General features: G+C 40.5%; 1 protein-coding gene across 6 annotated transcripts in view; it reads left to right on the top strand.

The window, feature by feature from the left end:
- GRHL2 (grainyhead like transcription factor 2) overlaps positions 1–18,645 on the top strand; it is a 65,238-nt gene that overhangs the window by 30,228 nt on the left and 16,365 nt on the right. For 5 of the 6 annotated variants that reach the window (XM_059864835.1, XM_059864799.1, XM_059864816.1 and 2 more), the window contains 5 exons: positions 1,072–1,166; positions 9,792–9,950; positions 15,501–15,588; positions 15,675–15,814; positions 17,830–17,861. In XM_059864835.1, the coding sequence (XP_059720818.1) occupies positions 1,072–1,166; positions 9,792–9,950; positions 15,501–15,588; positions 15,675–15,814; positions 17,830–17,861 (514 nt within the window). The remainder of the gene's footprint in view (positions 1–1,071; positions 1,167–9,791; positions 9,951–15,500; positions 15,589–15,674; positions 15,815–17,829; positions 17,862–18,645) is intronic. The other variant, XM_059864826.1, reaches the window with a different exon arrangement.

Raw genomic sequence — 18,645 nt, forward strand, 5'->3', positions numbered from 1 at the left:
CATGCTTCTGAAGCGGATCTGAGCAAACTTTAGATCAGGAGTGTAATCTCAGCCCTCTGGCACTGAGTCCAATTACAACCCTCGAGGAATTCTTAGGAAATATTTGTCCCAGAGAGAGTTATTCCATTAGTGTGAACGATCTGGAAGTTCCTTTAATCAAGCAGCTATTAACTGGTATGTCTCTTAATCTGTCATCAAAAAGAATAAAAGGTGTTAAACTGTCCAGCAAAGTGAGAGAAAAGCAATGCTTGTTCCTCTTTTCAGTTATAAAGAGGACTTAGGAGTTGTCTGTTTTACATAGTTTTCCAGCCTTACTGTTTTGGGGGAGGGTTAGTAAACTCTGAAATCTTCCTCCCTTTTCTTTTAATTCCTTCCAAAATGCGAGTTTATTGATAATGATAATAACAGTACGTGGGGAAGAAGTGAGAAGAAGGTGTAGATATTGTAGTCAGCCAAATTAATTTTTTTTTTCTTCCCTTGCTGTTTTAGTGGTGCACATACTTTGGAAAAAGGATCTTTGTGGTTTTGGTTCTTTGTGGAGGATTTGTGATGGTTTGAATTTTTGTGGGGTTTTTCATTTTGCTTTTAATAATATATAAATATTAAGCCAGCATCTAGTGCAGTAATTCCTGGAAAAGTTGGAATGAACACTGATGATTTCCTCCAGACATAGCTCTTGGACTTTTAGAAAGCTTCTTTAGGATTTACCATGTGTTTTCTTAATATCAAGGTTTGAACAGTCCCTTAAAATGCTTCAGTAGCTTTCAGTTAATTTTCCAGTTTTGACCATTCCTTGGCCAAGCTAATGAATGTACTGACTCATTGCCAGTAGAGTCACACTCCTTTTTGAGAGCCAGCAATATTTTGCAAGAACATTAGCTAGTGATATACTATGCACAAGACTCAGGTTGCATTATATTAACTCTTTGCAATTAAGATTATTCATAATTAATCATAAACAATACAAGAGGTGGTTTTGATCCGCTGGACAACCTGGCTTAAGAAGCAAAGAAGCACTATGAGTTGTAAAACAGTTCAAATTTTTTCATGACTCTTGTTTTTTTCTTACAGCTGATTACAAGGAGAGTTTTAATACCATTGGAAATATTGAAGAAATTGCATTCAATGCTGTGTCCTTTACTTGGGATGTCAATGAGGAGGCAAAGGTGAGGAAAAGCCATGCAGATGGCATCCCTTTATAAGTACCACTTATAAACAGTTTGGCACTGTTCCACTTCTCTCCTTTCTGAGAAATAACAGGGCTTGTTGATAGGTGCCCAGCATGAGAAACAGTAAAAGACTTTTTTTCTATTTGCACAGCCAGGTGTAAGACTCAGGCTGAATCTTTTCTTTCTCCAAATTGTCAACTTTCTATACTATAAGCATCTCCAATAATCCTTATTCTGTAAGTTAGACTATGCTTCCCTTGTGTTGGTGTCATTATTTTTTAAATCGTTACACAGACCATCTTTGCAATTTGGAATGAATGTATTTTTGAGGACTGAGGCCTTTTTTTACTTTTTTTTTTTTTTGAAATGGTCAAGTACCCTCAGGCATGGGGTTTTCATTCAGGAATGTGACTCTTAAGTGGACCTATAAACCAGGACATCAGAAACACCTTAACTAGTTTCTTACAGATAAGGTTGTACAAAGGCTGCCAGAGAGCTTCAACTGCATGGACTAGTGTGGGAGAAATGAAAAACTCCCGGTAATTATAAGAAGAAGTTGGCCCCGGAAAGCAAACAACAAGGGAAACAGGCTGTGTAAAATGAGTGGGGGTAATGCAGTACTCTTGGGGATGTGGGTTAATAAACAGCAAACATTGAGCTGGGCAAACTCCTGATACTGTTTTCATGTTGAACACAAAATGTCCAGTGTTTAAGCAGAGCTATGAATCTTTCGAATACGGAGACCTCTTCATGCACAATTGTCCACAGCATTTCCAGCAGCTTTAGAGAGGTTGCATCCTCAGAGTGAGTCCTCTGAGAATTTGTACTGAGTGGTAGCATTAACACTCACTGTCCCGACTCCTGAATGAAGGTGCTGACTGTTTATAGTAACAGGGATCTTAATCTCTGATGTGCATCTTAAAAGAAAAGACAATAGTTCTGAAAATCACCTAGCTCTTTCAAAAGTGGCCTTGATAAACTGAGTTGTACTTGGCCCAGTTGCTAATGGTGCTTGCTCTATTTACTCATGTAGTGATTACATTTTCAACGGCCCAGATATTTCCCTATTATGTGTTTCCATTTCAAAATACAGCTGTAGGTTGTCCTCCGCAGTCACAACAGGCAACTGTTATGTGTATGTGTGATCACTGTGCAAGCAAATACCGATTTGGGATCTACAACGCAGCAGTCTTCCTCGAGGACCTTTACAGAAGCACTACCAGGGCTAGAACCTGGCAGTCTTCTCCCAGGGCTGGCAGTTCTCTAAGACATTTGCATTTGCAGCTCCAAGCCAGACTTAGCAAGACACCCGTATTGATCTAGGAACAAGGAAGTCACATCCATTAATGTCAGGTATTAACCTCAGACTTTTTTCCTAATCTCACGCCATTAACCTGCCTGGCTCTTGCCTTGGGTGCCAGAACATTAGGAGCACAACTTTTGCAATGATCACTGGAAAGAAAACAAGCTAAGATTTTAAAATAAGGTCTCCTTCTGGATTAAAAAAGTGCTAGGAGTGAAATTTACGCTGCTTGTATTTCTGCAGGAAATAGTGATTAAAATGCAAATTGGCATATGCATATTTGTTTTGGGGTATTAAATATCTGATCTTTCAGGAGCTTGAACTGTAAATGTATTGATAAAAGAGGATTCATAACGTGCTTTAGTGTTTGGCTATCAAGTATAAATCAGATTGTATGTGAAAGCTTATCACCTTGTCTACACTCCAGTGCTTCCCTCCCCACACACACCTATGTGTGCATGCTTGCTCCTGTTGGGAAGTGTGGTACAATAACTGGTTGCACTGGGTCTGGGGATTCCCATAGGATGCCCCTGCGGTGCTGGAAAGCTGTGGGTTCTGAGGCACGTCACTGAAGGCTGTTTTTTCTCCAGCAATTACCTCATCCATGGGAGATGAAAAATTTCAAGGCATAATTACAGACTCCCTTTTCCTAAGCTTTTTGAATGATGATCTTTCAACTGCCTCCATTGTTTCTGTTTGGTATTATTTTCCATTTTCACCACAATTTCAAGATTAAAACTTAACCCCCTCAGAGGCACAAAGGCCTTTTTTTTTTTTTCTAAGACAAAAATGGCACACAACAGTTCTTTTCAGGGCCTCTGAGTTGGGATGTGATGAAGCACTCTACTGGCCCTGGAAGAAGCAAAGAAAAACTTCTTGTTGGAAGTACACTGGGGATTGATGTGGAAAATCAAACAGAAGTGGTAGAAATCACCTGACCAAATAGACCTCTCTCTCCTGGGAAACTAAATCCCACATTTAGAAGACCTATCTTGAGCATCAGGTTTCTCACTTTCCTACTCCACTTGGATGGCAGCTAATTTAAAGCCATATTTCTCCTCATTTGAAGCCAAACTCTTCCTCTCACACAGAGACAGAGCAGCCCTTCAGGATGAGGGTATAGGAGAATGGGTGTGGCAGTCAGAATCTGCCAGCCACCAGTAAGCCTGCTAAGGGCTGGTAAGGCAGCATCTCGTGCTGGTCTTAGTGGAATAAACAGGAATCCAAAGGGTACAAGCAGAGGCCTCTCTGTGTTGTCCCAGTGGTGTCAATGGAACTGGGCTGTTGGCTCCAGTTCACCATGCTTGGTGCGTCATCTTCCAGCTGCTGCTTGGCAGAACAAGTCAATGGAAACAGAATCTTGTACAGTGCATCTCAAGAGGTGGAATAATCACACTATTGCTTTCTGTGAACTAAGGAAACAGCACTAAAGTCAGAAACACCACTCTGCTAGTGTTTTCTTTGCTGTGCCTGGTTCATAGCAGCAGTTCCCTTGCCTCTGGCAGAGGAGAGTTAGTCCTGGCACATCCTTAACCTTTTCTAGACAGCATCCTTTTCTGCTGGTGCTGTTATCTAGAGGTCACTGTGGGGCTTGTGGTTCAGAGCAGGATCCAGGGAAATGAGGGGAAGGCTCTATAGCCTTGTCAAACTCAGTGCTTTCTTAAGACAAAAATATTGCTGTAAGGGAGCAGGGGTAGGAAGAGAAGAACGGTTTTGTACAATCCATCTTTGTTTCCCTCCAGTATTTAATTCTGTTATAAATATGTAATGTTTATGGATAAGGTGATTTGTCTCCCTTTGGTTGAACCCAAATGCTATGTTTGGTATTTTTAAAGGAGTTCTTTATAAAAAGATGAAAAAATAAACAACAATTAACAATAACTGGCTGACATTTTAACTATCTTTTAAAAGTGTCCTTATAATATGCTAGAAGCTATGTAGTGTCCTTGCTGTTGCCCCATAGAAGATTTTGCTGCAGCATCTGGCAAGTGGACAAAGTTCTAGTGGAGGCTCTTGAACAGACTCAGCTTCATTTCTGATAGACATTCATCTGTCTGCAGTGTTAGCACTAACAGAAGTTAGTTTGCAAGAAAGATGGTTAAAGAGACAGAATTATCTTGGTCAAAGGATAATATATTTGTCATAAACCATACCACCTCCTTGAGATATGACTTCTCTCTGGTAGGTACTTGGCTCATTTAAATTGGCTATGATGGTGTTACTTCTTTAAACAATTGTATATTTTTATGGAAAGTATTTTTTAGCCTTAAAGTTATTACTTCAAAGAGCAGTTGCTAACAAGAAATGTCACCTTAAAGAGACAGTTTTCAGTGATATCAAGAGATTACAGATTTGTGCTAAGTGCTGCAACTTGGACATGCAATAAGCAGACATGTTTGTGGCTGTGTTATTCATGCATGTGCTGGCAGATGAGTGAGATGATTTCAGTGAGTGCAGGAGTTGTGTGCTGAGCAGTTGTTGTGTATACTTGCGTGCAATAACTGCCCTGCTATATTTAACTGAAATGTAGATCTTTAATCCGAAGTATGCTGAAGCCTCTGGGAACCTTTCCAGTTATTTAATGAGTTTTGGCATGGCTCATACAGTAATAAGCTCTTTTCAAAGAGTGGCTGATTTGCAGGATTAGGTTCTTGATATTGTGGGCCAAAGTGAGATCCAATTCCAGTGGGTACAGTGGTAAAATCAAGCTTATAGAGCAGCACTATCTCTAGCAGTAATTTGTATTGCGGCAATCCATATTTCTTAAACACTGTTAGTGATACTTAGGCCAGCTTTGACTAGTATATGATTTTTTTCCCCCTTAATTGTGAATTTTCTTCTCAAGTTACATCAATTTAATTAGGAAGGAAATTAACTTCTTCTCTACTCTAAAAATATAAAGGTTGAAGGAAAAGATGCTTCATTTTGGGGAGTTAGTAGCAGAAATTATGTAAGATTAGACTTGGCAGCTACTTTAATAAACCGTGTCTGTGTGTGCAAGTGTGCATATATATATTTATATGAGTGTATATATAGATGTGAGACATGCTCACACACGTGTATATATTGGAGTTAACCTGTGGTAGCACATAATGTTGAAATTCAGTGTACACAAATGGCTTGGTAAGTATGCATCTGGGATTCAAAGCAAATGGCATTTTTATGTAGTTGCCGGGGTGTGGTGTGGGTTGAGGAAGCTTCAAAAGAGTAGTGTAAACATTTGCTGGAGACATTTGTATTGAAATAAAACAAAGGTCTTACCTTTGTGTGGGATTTATAAGGTAACGGTTGGTAGGAGAAACTATAAACCCACACTTTCTGTGTGTATGAGGAACGATGGGATTGATGTTAGTCATTTGAGAGACGAGTCAGTTAACTCTTTGTTGTTAGGGTCTGGAGGGAGGAACCTTTTAAAGCAGACTTTTAAGAGACCCGTCACCGGGGTTCTATGTATTGCCAGTATTCTGTAGAGAAATTGCTTTAAGTTTCTTCTTTTGTGCCTCCCTTCTGCCCTTGGCAGTTTCTGAGACAATGGGAGCCAGAAATGTAAATAGTAATAAAAGGCTTATACTAGAAGTTTCGTAGCTTTAGACCTTTAGTGTATAAGCTGAGAGACCGCAGCAAGAGTCATGTTGGCTGAATTAAATGATAAAAAGGGAAATGCACTTCTGAGCCTTGCTTTCCCTTAAGGCAGCTTACTGTGTTTGTGTCTTGTATATCCCTAATTATGCTGTAGTATTTAACAAACAGTAATTCTCATAATAGCAACTACACCGTGGAGGAGTAGTCCCCAAAAGACAGAGTGCTTTTTCTAGACGTGCTCTATAACAAATAGAAGAGCTGTCGTTATCTTAGGCCACTTGTGAAACTTTCTCAGCACCAAATGTTTCTCTAAATTAGTATTTAATTGCCAATGGCATGCCTGAGCTGGAGACTAGATGGGTGGAACTCTGCCATTAATTGCTCTAATCTAAGATATGCTGACATTAAAAAAAAAGACATCACTATAATGACAATTATACAACATGTTTCAGATAGCAAAACATTGCTAAAATCCAGTTTGCACAGGAAAAAAAAAGTTGCATCTGAATTCGGGTACAATCATACAAACTTTTATTAATACAATTCTAAGACAAGTGTAGACAGGGATTGGGAGGGAGACAGTGATTTCTCTTCCTGCTACTGTAATTTCTACTTAACTCTACATTTTCTAGCCATGTTTATTCTACTATGCAAAATACCACAGCAAAGGAGATCTTAAATCTGGGTATCTTCTAAGAATAGCACTCCATTTTGTGGCTGCCCATGGAGCTGTTTTGCCCTTTGTCTCATCAAGAGTGGGAGTACATGCATTATGGACAGGAGCTGGAAAAAGGGGGAAGATGAGAGTTGCAAAGGGCAAAGCAGGATGTGTTTGGACAAATGGCTGAAATCAGTGCTGCTCAGAGCAGATCACTGATTTGGAAGGTAGTTTCTGGTCAGACCAGGGGAGAGAGAAGGGGACTGTCCAGATGTTTCTTCCGGTCCTCTTCACCATAGCAGCCTGCTGCACTGGTGCAAATCTTTAGTCATGCAGAGAAGAAACCCCCTAAAATAAATACAGAACCTATGCTCTCTTCCCTTTCTGTTTGTACACTCCTGTGTTTTCCAAATCCAAAGTCAGTGTGGTACTTTTCAGGAAAACTAATAGAACATTGCATGGAGACAGAAAATTTCTCCAGCATCAATGATCTGTGTTAATTCAAATCCATCTGTCTATCTGTGAGGTGCAAATGATGTGACAGAAAGTGTAGTACACTTCATGTGCGTGAATGTACAGTCATTGCTCCTCAGAGAGATCCTGATGTATTGCAGTGTCAGGACAAGATATTGAGTCTTACAGCATCTATCTATTATTCATGCTGAATAATCTGTTATTGCTGTATGGGGACTCTTGAAACCATAAAGTCTGTCTTCCCCAGCCGTTCCTACTCTGCTCTGTGATTGTGGAGGCAGTGAAAGAGATGACACAGTGTAAGTAGTTGATTAAGGTGGGACAAGATCTTTTCTGCTTCTCAGCTGAGTGTGCAGCAAGGTTGGAGGAAGTACAAACTGCTAGGTAGATGCAAAGCCTGCATGTCTTCTCACATTTGAACGTACATTTTGGAAAATCTCTGTGCAGAAGTATGGGCTAAAATATAGGGAGACCATAATCTGGTTTATGCAAGACTTCCTTCTACTACTGTGTGTTCACACACACTTTAAACCATTGCCCTGACGCTATAAATGATTCTGAAGGCAAATGAAAATTCAGGCTGTGGTATTTCAAAGTATTTCAAAGGGTATTGCTGTGTCTACACTTATCTTTGGAGCTGGAGGAGATTGACTTGTAATTTGAAACAAAAATAACACTATCAGCCTCAAAATCAGAGTTTCACCTAGGGCCTTTCCCTGCCTCCCTCTTCTCTCGGCAGTTAAAGTTCAACTATTTCATTTGTAAATGCAGCTCTGTGATACAATCAGAAGCAGAGAGGAGGGGCCATTAGCTCAGTCAGGCAAAGGAGCTGCTCTGGCTCCATCATAAAGACCCTGACTGTAATGTTAACTTCTGCCAGGAGGGTTAAGTATCCCCCACCAGCCCTACTGGAGCCCTTCTTTATTTTCAGCTGTCTTTCTTAGGGATGTTGCATTCTGGTAGCTCACACTGTTGGTTTATTTTCCCTGTTTGTGGAATGGAGGGGGGGATGTCCTTCATGCTCTTCCTTCAGGAATCCTCCCAGACCCCAGGGGCCAGCTGCTCTCTCCTCTGGCCTATGAGGTGTTCATCAGGTCTGTTTGAGAGACCAGTTTGAGATCTCTTGAGTGTCCTTATTCTTCTGGAGCAGGTTTCACATCCTCCTGGTTCAGGAGTATGTACTGCTGGTTTTCTCCATCCTTTTCCTTGGTTCATACTTTTGGGGTTTTGTTTTGCTTGGTGTTATGTTGTTGCTTTTTAAACCAAGGCCAAGTGAAAAGTAGAATCAAGTTAATACACAATTGCCCCAAATTATTATGTAATGCACATATTCCTCACTGGGCTGAAAATTAGATTTTTTATATAGTTTCTTCTCTTGAGTTTTATGAATGCCATCCTGACTGAAAGCTATTGGTGGTATTTCAGTTCATAATGTTTGTTTTACATCAGAATAGTCCTTGGAAGACTTTGGTGGTGGGAGAGCCTTCTCCCAGGTCCTGTACAGATGACACACACCTTGTCCCATGGTGCCAATTGAGTTAACGAGAGGGAGATGATTAGTGGCTATCAAGTTGTAAGGTTTTGTTGTAGAAGGAGAGCAAGAGATGGATTTCTGAAGCACAAGCAAGCAGGGGACTTGCTAGCTCAGTTGGTTAATGCCAAGGTTGTGGGTTCAATCCCTGGATGGGCCATTGAGAGCTGGGCCGATGGTGCTTCTGGGTCCCTTCCAGCTCAGATGACTCTGTGACTCTCTGAATGCAGTGTCAAGTTATGTGGATGCTGTGGAACAAAGAGAGCTTCTGAGAAGGGGTAGGGAGTAGTTTTATGAATATTTGAAAAATTCCTTCCCAGTTGGAAACACAGGGTGAGATGCATCTCTAAAACTGAGGAAAGACTGTGAAGGGCCCTTAAAGTGAAACACAGGAGTATCTATTGATGGGATGGAGAAAGAAACAGTATTGATGAGAGTGTGAAGAAAATGTTTAAAATAAGAGGAGTAGAGTTTATTTTTGTCCCACTGAATTTGAATGAGCTGTCAGATGAACAAGCCATACCTAAGGCAGCTGGAAAAGGTGAAGCAAGATGATCTGTATCAACAAATAGTGCAAACATACAGAGCAGGGTTGAGGAGTGAAACAAGTAAGAGCTGAAGACCTGACATCCACATAAGGCACGTTTTAGGAGGTTTTATCTCAGATTATCTTTAGTCAGTTCCCATGAACTAAGCAACTATGAGCAGCTGGAGGATCTGAGTGCTCCTGGAACATATCTTTCTGGTCTGGCTCTTCCAAAAAGAATCCAGTTCTTGTATTCTGAGCTCTGGTGTGAACCAAAGCATGATAAGTTGGGAGAACCAAATGATTCACCTCAAATGTGAGCTTCTGATCCAAACTGAAGCAGCAATATATGGCTTTCAAGTTTGTTCTTCCCAGGATGGAGTGTCTTTGCTGGGCAGAAGTGGAGGATAAATGTGTGAATTGCCAGAGTGTGCATCTTAGCTGAATTAAAACCTTTTTATTTTATTTTCCCATTTCTTGCCATGTATTTCTGGAAGTTTAATTGCTGTTTGCACCACATTTTAAAAAGTAATCTCTCTGGCACACAGATTTTCATCACAGTGAATTGCTTGAGCACAGACTTCTCCTCACAAAAAGGAGTAAAAGGGCTTCCTTTGATGATTCAGATCGATACTTACAGCTACAACAACCGCAGCAATAAACCTATCCACCGAGCCTACTGCCAGATCAAGGTTTTTTGTGACAAGGTAAGTGCAAAGCACAGTTACCATGGATGAAGAGGAATCTTGTTAGGCAGTTTATTGTTGCTGTATTTTAGACCTAATTAAATGCTGTTTCTTTCCTTAAAGAATTGTATTTCATCATAGCATTTGGTCCAGCTGCATCACAAATCTAACTGATTATCATGTAATTATTTTACTGCTTTGCAGCCTTTTTGGCCCTGATTCCTCAGCTTGTGAGCAATAGTTGGACTGTTTAAGGACAACATGTTATTGGTCATGATTCTGGAATATCAAAAAAGTAATAAAAAGTGCAAATACAAGTATCTTTATTTGGAAGGTCAGTGCTGATCACAGGCTCACTCACATATGTGGCAGTCTGCTGATGTCATCCCTTCTAACTGGCAGCCAGGATAGATAGCAGGTAAACTTCATGCCAGTTTCTCTGACAGAAAAATGCACTTTTCAGTGAGGGTCTGCCAAGCTCCCTTTTATGATGTAGTGGAAACCAGCAAATTCTAGTGACACAGCTGATGGGTTTTCCCCCTGCTTTGCTTACAGTTATTTTAGAAACTCTTATGTTGCTAGGATTTTCTTATCAAAAGTAAAATACAAAAAATAGATTAGCCATTCCCATTTTGTAATTCAGTAACTATTTTTTGTGTGTTCACACCCTCTTAAGCAAATTTTTTTTGCTGTAGGTATGACTGCTTCTCTGTGAAGACTAGTAAGATGTTTCAGCACCCAGACATAGATCATGCCTGAATGAATTAGACAGTGTCATGGTCAGTGTGTATCACCAGGTAGAAACAGTTGCTCAGAAATGTCAGTGATGATTCTTCAAAGAGAGTGTGGCCACTTTTCAGTTTTGTTTAGCATCTGCCAGCTGGTGACTTTCTCCATGCTGGGAAACATCTTTCATAGGGGAGCTGATGCCTGGATTCTAGTCAAGGTTCAGGGATTCAGGAGCCTACATCTATTTAAGTGACTTGGAAATTTATCCAAATTAGTCTTGCCATCCTACAGGTAGGAATAGAAAGACAAAAGGCCATGCCCCAGGCAAAACATAACATTAACTTTTTAATGGAAAGGGTAAGAGTTCAACTGTTTCAGGTCTCTGTGTTGCTGCTCCTTCCCCCTTTCCAGTTCATTCCCCTTTTTCTGTTTTGACAACGGCATCTTGAGGACTAATCAGTCAGTTGTGTTAGTGGAGGAAAATCTTTGGAAGTAATGAATGTAAATGTATGCACTGAGGTCTTCTTGCAGCCAAAATGCTATGCTTTCAATTGTAACTTTGAATGTCAAATATTGAGAGATTTGAAGCTACAGCTGGATCTTAAAAGCTCAGTAAATATCAAAGTAACAAGTCATTTTCATCTACCTGTTTCTGAAGAGCAATTAGAAAAATTGAATTTTTTAAAAAAAGGAAGGAAATTCAGAGCACAAACTCATCAAGGGTGACCTCTGGATACAACTGGTGGAGATTTTGAATAATACATGTTCATTGCATCTATTGGCTTAATTGGAGCTTCAAATATCCAGACAAAAAAGGAGGAAATGAGTGTTGAGTCTATTAATCAAAACTGTCTAAAAGTAGAAGGAAAGATCACAGTGGTAGTTAAAGTGTTATACACATCAAAAATGTATTGGAAGTGGGAACTGAAGGGCTCAAGGGTATTGATAATAGGCTGTATGTGTGTTTAATATAAATGTATACACACATGTAGAGCTTTTTAAGTTGATGCGGGTGTGAAAGTGACTTGAGCAAATGAAAATTATTGAGGTCAATGCACATGACAGTTTGTGCTGATTGGCACTTGGTAAGAGACAAATTCTTGCTTCTCTCCAAACTTACGTTGCCAGATCTTTACCAACATCCCTTTGTCACAGAGCTTTGGTAAGTAAATAAATGTTTGGAGAATTTCTGCTTTCTGGTGGCACTGGGAAAATTCATCGTGCTCCGAGGAAGGTAGCTGGTGTGGCTGGGTATCCTCATCTTTCCAAGATGTCAGAATAAACCCCTGGCTCTGGCTAAGGTGGTGCTAAGTGGTTCAGTTTCTTTTGCTAGCCTGTGGCTCTCCCCCCAGTGACATGGACAAAGCTTGCTGCCTCCTTGGGAAAGGCCATGAAGCTGTGACTGTTATTTATTGCCCACCTCCTTGTCATGATGAATTGAAGAGGTACTCGAGGAACATAAAAAAACACCCAGCAATCATATAATGATCTTTGTATATTCTGAAAGTGTGAACTGCACCGTTATGCCCCAATCTGACAGCCTTAAAGAGAAGCTGATGACAAAAGTACCTGATTTATTACAATCATCTGGCCTAGTGGAACTGCACAGTAAATTCCTCCTCCCTAAGTTTGAAATGTTTCTCATTTTGCAACATGGAAGAAAAAATGTTTCTGTGCCTGAGGTGTTATTAAAAATGTTTCTTTCTGTAATACTGGTGCCTCTTTAGAACCAGTGGGTGTATTTGTATATTCACTTGGATAAATCACAGGTGGAGGTGTCCAGTTTTTAAGAACATTCACTGACAAATTAATGTCTTGTAGCTGCAACACAGCGTAGCTGTTGTGGAAAGAGTTATCTTTTAAGAAATAAAACTGCATTTAGCTAAGTGGTACATATTATATATATATATATATATATATATATATATATATATTAGTATTTATTCTGGCAATTTCTAGATTTTAATATTAGTTTACATATAAACTAGAGAGCAACACCAACTCACATCCAGTATGTGCTTTGTGACATAAATGTATGGAGACAAATGCTGCAAAGGCTGTAAATGTTACTTAACAAATCTAACTTTACCATACTCCCTATTTATCAGCCAATCTTTTATCCATGTTTGTTTTTCAGTAAGCAATCTTTAAAGCATTTGTTACAGTCCACATCTTGTTTTGTCAGTGCTAATTCTCTGCCTTGAAGTCATCAGTGCAGATCACTGATGCTGCATTATAAGAATATCTAATTTTTATTCCTTAAGTAGGTTGTCAGGGAAACTTGCTACCAGGCCTATTTATATTTATATATTGCACAATGCTTTAGCCACTGTGTATGAAAGAACTGGGACTTCAGAGCTATTTGATTTTCTATATGTGATTATCTTTGCTGAAAAGAAGCAGATCGTGACTTGGCAAATACCATAACATTGATCTAAAATAAAATAAATTATTCCAGTTTTATTTAACCTGAAAAAATAGATGTTCTTTGGAATATGTGCAGTTCTTGTGTCCTTGTTTTTGGTGTGGAACATCATAGAGAAAATGGACTATCATAGAGTATTGAGTAACTCTAATTGCCTAATAATCTTCAGCTTTGGAGAGAGCTTCTAGTTCCAGGCTAAAGCATTCCACATCTCATTGGGCAGGCACACAGACATCAGCCTATGTCTCTATGCCTGCCCAATGAGATGTGGAATGCTTTAGCCTGAAAGTAGGAGCAAGAGTACCCATGAGCATCAGAGTGATGCAAGACTTAAGTTTAAATGAGTTGAAGGATTAGGAAGAAAATACTTTGAATCAAATGAAATTCATAGACTGCATTTTGTTAATGATTAGTAGCAGAAGTACTCCTTGCATTTATACAAAGCCCAGATATCAATGAAAAAATTAAGAACTCATTTCATTATTGCATTGGTCACAGCATAGTCTACAGTCCCCTGTAGGAAGGTAATTTCTTCTATCCTGAAGAGATGTGCATGCTGTGGTTTATTAGGTATGTGTCAGATGGCTTAGCTGTCAAAACTATGCAGCAGAAATGCTCTAGTATGCAAAAAATTATTTTGTGTCTCATCCCAGCCTGTAGGCTTGGCTGGCTCTGCCATATGGGCTGCTCCAAGCTCAAAAGTGCTGGTAGGTAGTTTTGTGGGTATTGCAGGTAGTTTTGTGGGTATTGCAGTTGCCACATTGTGAAGTGGCTGTGGCACAAATAAACACTGGTGGGTGGGAATGACTGCCCAGCTCAGGGATTGCCTGCCCCCCAGAGATCTTGGGGTGTGTTGCCTTGAATGAATGAATGAAGAAAAAGCTGTGAAGCGTCACCAAGTTCATGGTTACAAAGAATATTACAGAAAATCAGTAAAATATATATTTTTTATTATGTATAAAAGGCTGAGTCTTCCTCAGTTTCTGCTTTCCTGAGAGGAAACTCACACTTGGTGCTGTGTAGGAAATCCTTTGGTGGTTCATCCCGTTCCCTGTGAGCAGCAGAGTGGCAGCACTGTGTGATAGGTAGGGCAGAGCCCTTTGTGCAGCACAGGTTTCTCAGGATGTGCTTTTTGCTGAACAGTGGCTGGGTTTGTGTATTTTTGCTCCTTTCTTAGAAAGGACAGGTAACCACCTGTAAAGGTTACAAATGTACCTCTAGAAACAGTTTTGATAAGTGCACAACTCTGGATCCCTTGGCTTCTGCGGTTGAGGTTGGTGAGTGACAACTGGACTGGGACCTGGTCTGGAGGCAGTGTTTCTGTTTGACACATTCATGTTTTCCTAAAGAGCTATTTCTTCCTCCTGCTCTCTCAGCCTCTGGAAATAAATCTACTGATAGATTACAGCCAGGAGTACATCTTTCCTTGCACTCTTTCTAAACTTGGTTCATTGACTCATGTGTGAATTTTGCCATCTTGAGTGGGTGTTTTTTGCTTTCCTTACCTCCCTCCTCTCCCTTTCTATTCAAGAAACTTCTAATTTTAATTTGGAAAAAAATTCTCTAATCTTGCATGCCAACTGTCTGGGAGCATATGGATCTTCATTACCCTTCACAATGTGATAGGTATTATTTATAAAGTAAATTAGGAGAACTTCATAGGAGGTGTTGCTGCTTTTTATGTCAATAACAAGTTGGTTTTTTTTAACTTGTTGAGAGTGTATTTACATAACAGAAGCCGGCAACTTCCCAGGAGTTCCTGGTGCCTAATAGGGCAGTGCTACATTGCTTTCCTATTTCTGGAGAGCTTCTCCCAGTTTGAAATGCCTGTATTTTTCTGTAAGAACCCTTGCAATGTTGGCAAGCTGTCAGCACAGCCTTTTTGGACTGTCAGTTCTCAAAGGCTCTGCACAGCTGGCTACAGTGCAGCAATGCCACCCCCAGACAAAGTGGGTGGAGGAGAGTTTAGGGAAGACCTCAGCACAGACATTATGTAAAATGATAGCAATCCTGCAGGTGTTTTATGCCATTACATACACAAAATATTTGGCCTGAGCACCCTGTCCATTGCAGAGACACTGGGCTTGGGATGCCCTTTGCACAAGCTGTCCTGGCATCAGTCCTACTACAGACTGCACACTGCCAGTCCTGGCTCCTCCAAACCAACATGTGGATATGTTCCCCTTGCTGTCTGCAGCCCTGGCAGCTACTGGATGTGCCAGCTGAGTCTCAGGCACAGGATCACCTGATCCATGCAAAGCCTGGTACCTTCCCAACAGACTGGACAGATCTGTCTTCAATGAAATAACCAGTTTGTCTTTTAGCATTTCTGTGTGTCTGATGCTGTAGTTCCAGGCATTGCAGAGTACAGTGGTTCCTCTCTGGGTAATATCTGTGGGTTGTCTTTTTTGCATCAGGGAGCAGAAAGAAAAATCCGAGATGAAGAGAGAAAGCAGAACAGGAAGAAAGGCAAAGGCCAGGCATCCCAATCCTCATGTAATAATGGTGAGTGAAGTGAGCCTTTCTGGTCTGGGGCTAAGTCAGGCTTAATATGCCTCCTTTCACAACCCTGTGCTTTATGATCCACCTAGCAGCTGACGGGAAGTTGAGTGCACTCCCTCTGCAGAAAAAGAGTGATATCACCTTCTTCAAAACAATGGCTGACCTGGATTCCCAGCCCGTTCTCTTCATACCGGATGTTCACTTTGGAAACCTACAGAGAACTGGACAGGTAGGAAATAATGACATGAGCAGGTGCCCACTTGCCACCTGGCTGCCTCTGCTCTGGGGCAGGTTTTAGGGAAATAAATAACTGTTCCTGGGGGCCACTTGTTTCAGCTCTCATTTTGGTAAATGCAGTTTTGGCACATCACTTATAAAAAACCTTACAAGAGGCAAGTACCGTTCTGAGTTCTGGATGCGGAGGAGTTTATACTTCTTTTACAACTGACTAGTTTGGTTTTGTTACAGTTCTGTCATTCTTTTGATTTCAAGTATAAGGTTGATTTGTGACTGAAACTCAATCTGGTTTTGAGTGCACTCTTTGGCTTGGTGAAATGAAGTGCCACCTTGTGGTAGCAGAGATCCTCCTCCCTGTCACAGCTGAAAGCAAAGACCAAGCTCATACCCGTGTAGAAAGGTCAAGAGCAGGGTCACTAAACACCACTGCCCATTTTCTGTTGGCATCACTTAGAGATCTGGAAATTCCTTGAAAAAAATATTTTCGCTCTTCCAAGTAAAACTCCGTCATACTAATGTTAATACTCAGTATTGGCAGTTATTATCATTAGTAAACATAAGGAAGTCTTTCCTGACTTGGCTCTTTTCTGTTTTATTGCCTGCTGGGAAGTTGAAAACCTGAACTGGAGGGTCAGCTCTGACAACGTTTTTACTATGAATGTGTTATTTATTAACATCTCAGGGAGTAGAATGAGACAGTTATGCATGTGTTTATAAAGACAAATAGTTGATGAGGAAATTTAATATGCATCTTGCTGGAAAATACTAAAATGACGAAGATTAAATGATACTGAGTGTTGGAATTGTCAATTATTTTGAAGCAGTGAGAATTGTGGTTGAGCAAAGCACAAAGAGCACAGATGTTGTAATCACAGCTGTCACGGGCTTACTTTCCCAAATTGGAAAGACGCCCACTCACATATCAGTGTTGGGTACCTTCTGTCCTCATGGCTTTCAAACCAAAATGGGGATTTGTTTCAAAACGGGAGACAGTGGAAACATTCCTTAGTATATATAATCTTGTAAATAATTTTCTAAAGTAACTGGCAGATATCCCCATTTCCTAGCTCTTAGGCAATGTTCAGCCATGTCTTTTATTGCTGTAACTCAGAGTTACAGCCCTCAGCTTTGCACACACACACCTCTGAGCTATTTTCATTGCACAGTTTCAAAAGTGAAGGCTCCCAGTCAGAGCTGAGTGTGCTCTGAGTGTCTTGCCGGCCCCAGTACTGGAGACCCTCCTGGGGTGGCTTGCCCAGCCCAGCCCAGCAGGAGCAGCTGCAGTGCCCTGTGCCCCTGACCCACGCTGGCACTGCAGCTCAGCAGCTGCAGGGCTGCTGCACTTGTTGGTGCAGACCTGCAGTGCAGGCACCTTGTGAGGGGTTTGGCTGACTGTTCTGTAAAGTGTTGGACAAGAGACTGTGATTTTAAACCTCCCCTGCTACTGTCAGCTGCATTTGCTGCTGTTGTAAATTTGGTCCCGGTGACTCTGAGCTACGCGGATTTACACAAAACTGGACTTGGGCTTCTGCCCACAGCCTGTGCAAAAAATGTTCAGCTGTACCTTTAGCAATTGTATGTCCATTAGCCTGTAGTTCAATCTTGTTCTTTATAGTTTAATTAGATTTTCAGACAGTATTAAATACATACAAAAGCTTTTGAGTGTTGTGGCTTAAACTGTATTAAGGGTTATTTAGGTGAGTAGCAATCTGATTTAGAGGATTGGAAAATAATTTGGAAAATGATATAAAGCAGGGAAGAGGGTAATGTCTCTCAAATAAACTTTGATATATTTCCAGTAGATGATATTCAACAGCAGTTTCTCTAAGCCACACTTCTTCCAGATAACAGTTAGAACTAGAGGTGTTTGTGTTTTATAGGAGGAAAAGTATTTTTAACATATGACAAACTGCAAAACACTTGTTGTCTTTTCTCCCTTTTGAAGTTATTCTGTTAAGCAAGTGTCTGAGTTTTGGGAATAATTGATTTTTATTTCCATCCTTCTAGGTTTACTATAATACAGATGACGAGAGAGAAGGGTAAGATAAAAAAAGCTGTTTCACCAGCTTTGCAGCTAACAGTTCAAACTCATAGAAAATTGATACAAAATACAAAATCAGATAAAGCTGACCCCTTTCTCCCCTTCCCTCATGTTCTCCCGTGTAAACTGTTTGCTTTTTATGTCTGTATTTCAATACATTTCCAAGTAAAAGAGCCCTAAGGTTTGATACAGGGAGAGGACAATATATTTGATAATGAAGTGCCATCTGTGTAAGCATGAGGGTTCTCAAATAATTTAAAAACAGTGAATTTTTTGTTGAAGCACTGAACTTCGCTGCATTCCTGAAAGCTGTTTAGCAGTGTGCACACATGTATGCAAAAAATACAGGAACTGCAGAGAGAATGGCCAAGTGCCAGAAGAGAAAGGCAGAAAGAGAAGAGAGAACATGGGAAGGACAAAGGTTGGAAATGGGAGTATTCCCTATCTGACTTTAGAGGGATGGGAAAAATTGATGAAAGTCCCTCTAATAGTTAGAGGTGCCATGAAATAAGGGTTTGAATATGGGCTGATGAACTTCAGCCCACACTGTGTGCCAGCCCCATACTTTTGTAGGTTGCTTGAATGCCCAAGTGAACACCATCAAGTCTGAGATTCTGGAGTAACATAACTATACTCTGATAAATCTGCAGAAAGTCACCTGTGGTAGGGACTGGCCAAGGACCTGCAGTCCTGACTTGAAAACATGAGGCCCTTTTTATTTCTTTTTGAAACTAATGTTCTTCATAAGGCTTACAGTGGAATTTGAGAAACAAAGGGGTTTA

The sequence above is a fragment of the Haemorhous mexicanus genome, chromosome 1, assembly GCF_027477595.1.
Source record: "Haemorhous mexicanus isolate bHaeMex1 chromosome 1, bHaeMex1.pri, whole genome shotgun sequence".
NCBI classification, from domain to species: Eukaryota; Metazoa; Chordata; class Aves; order Passeriformes; family Fringillidae; genus Haemorhous; species Haemorhous mexicanus.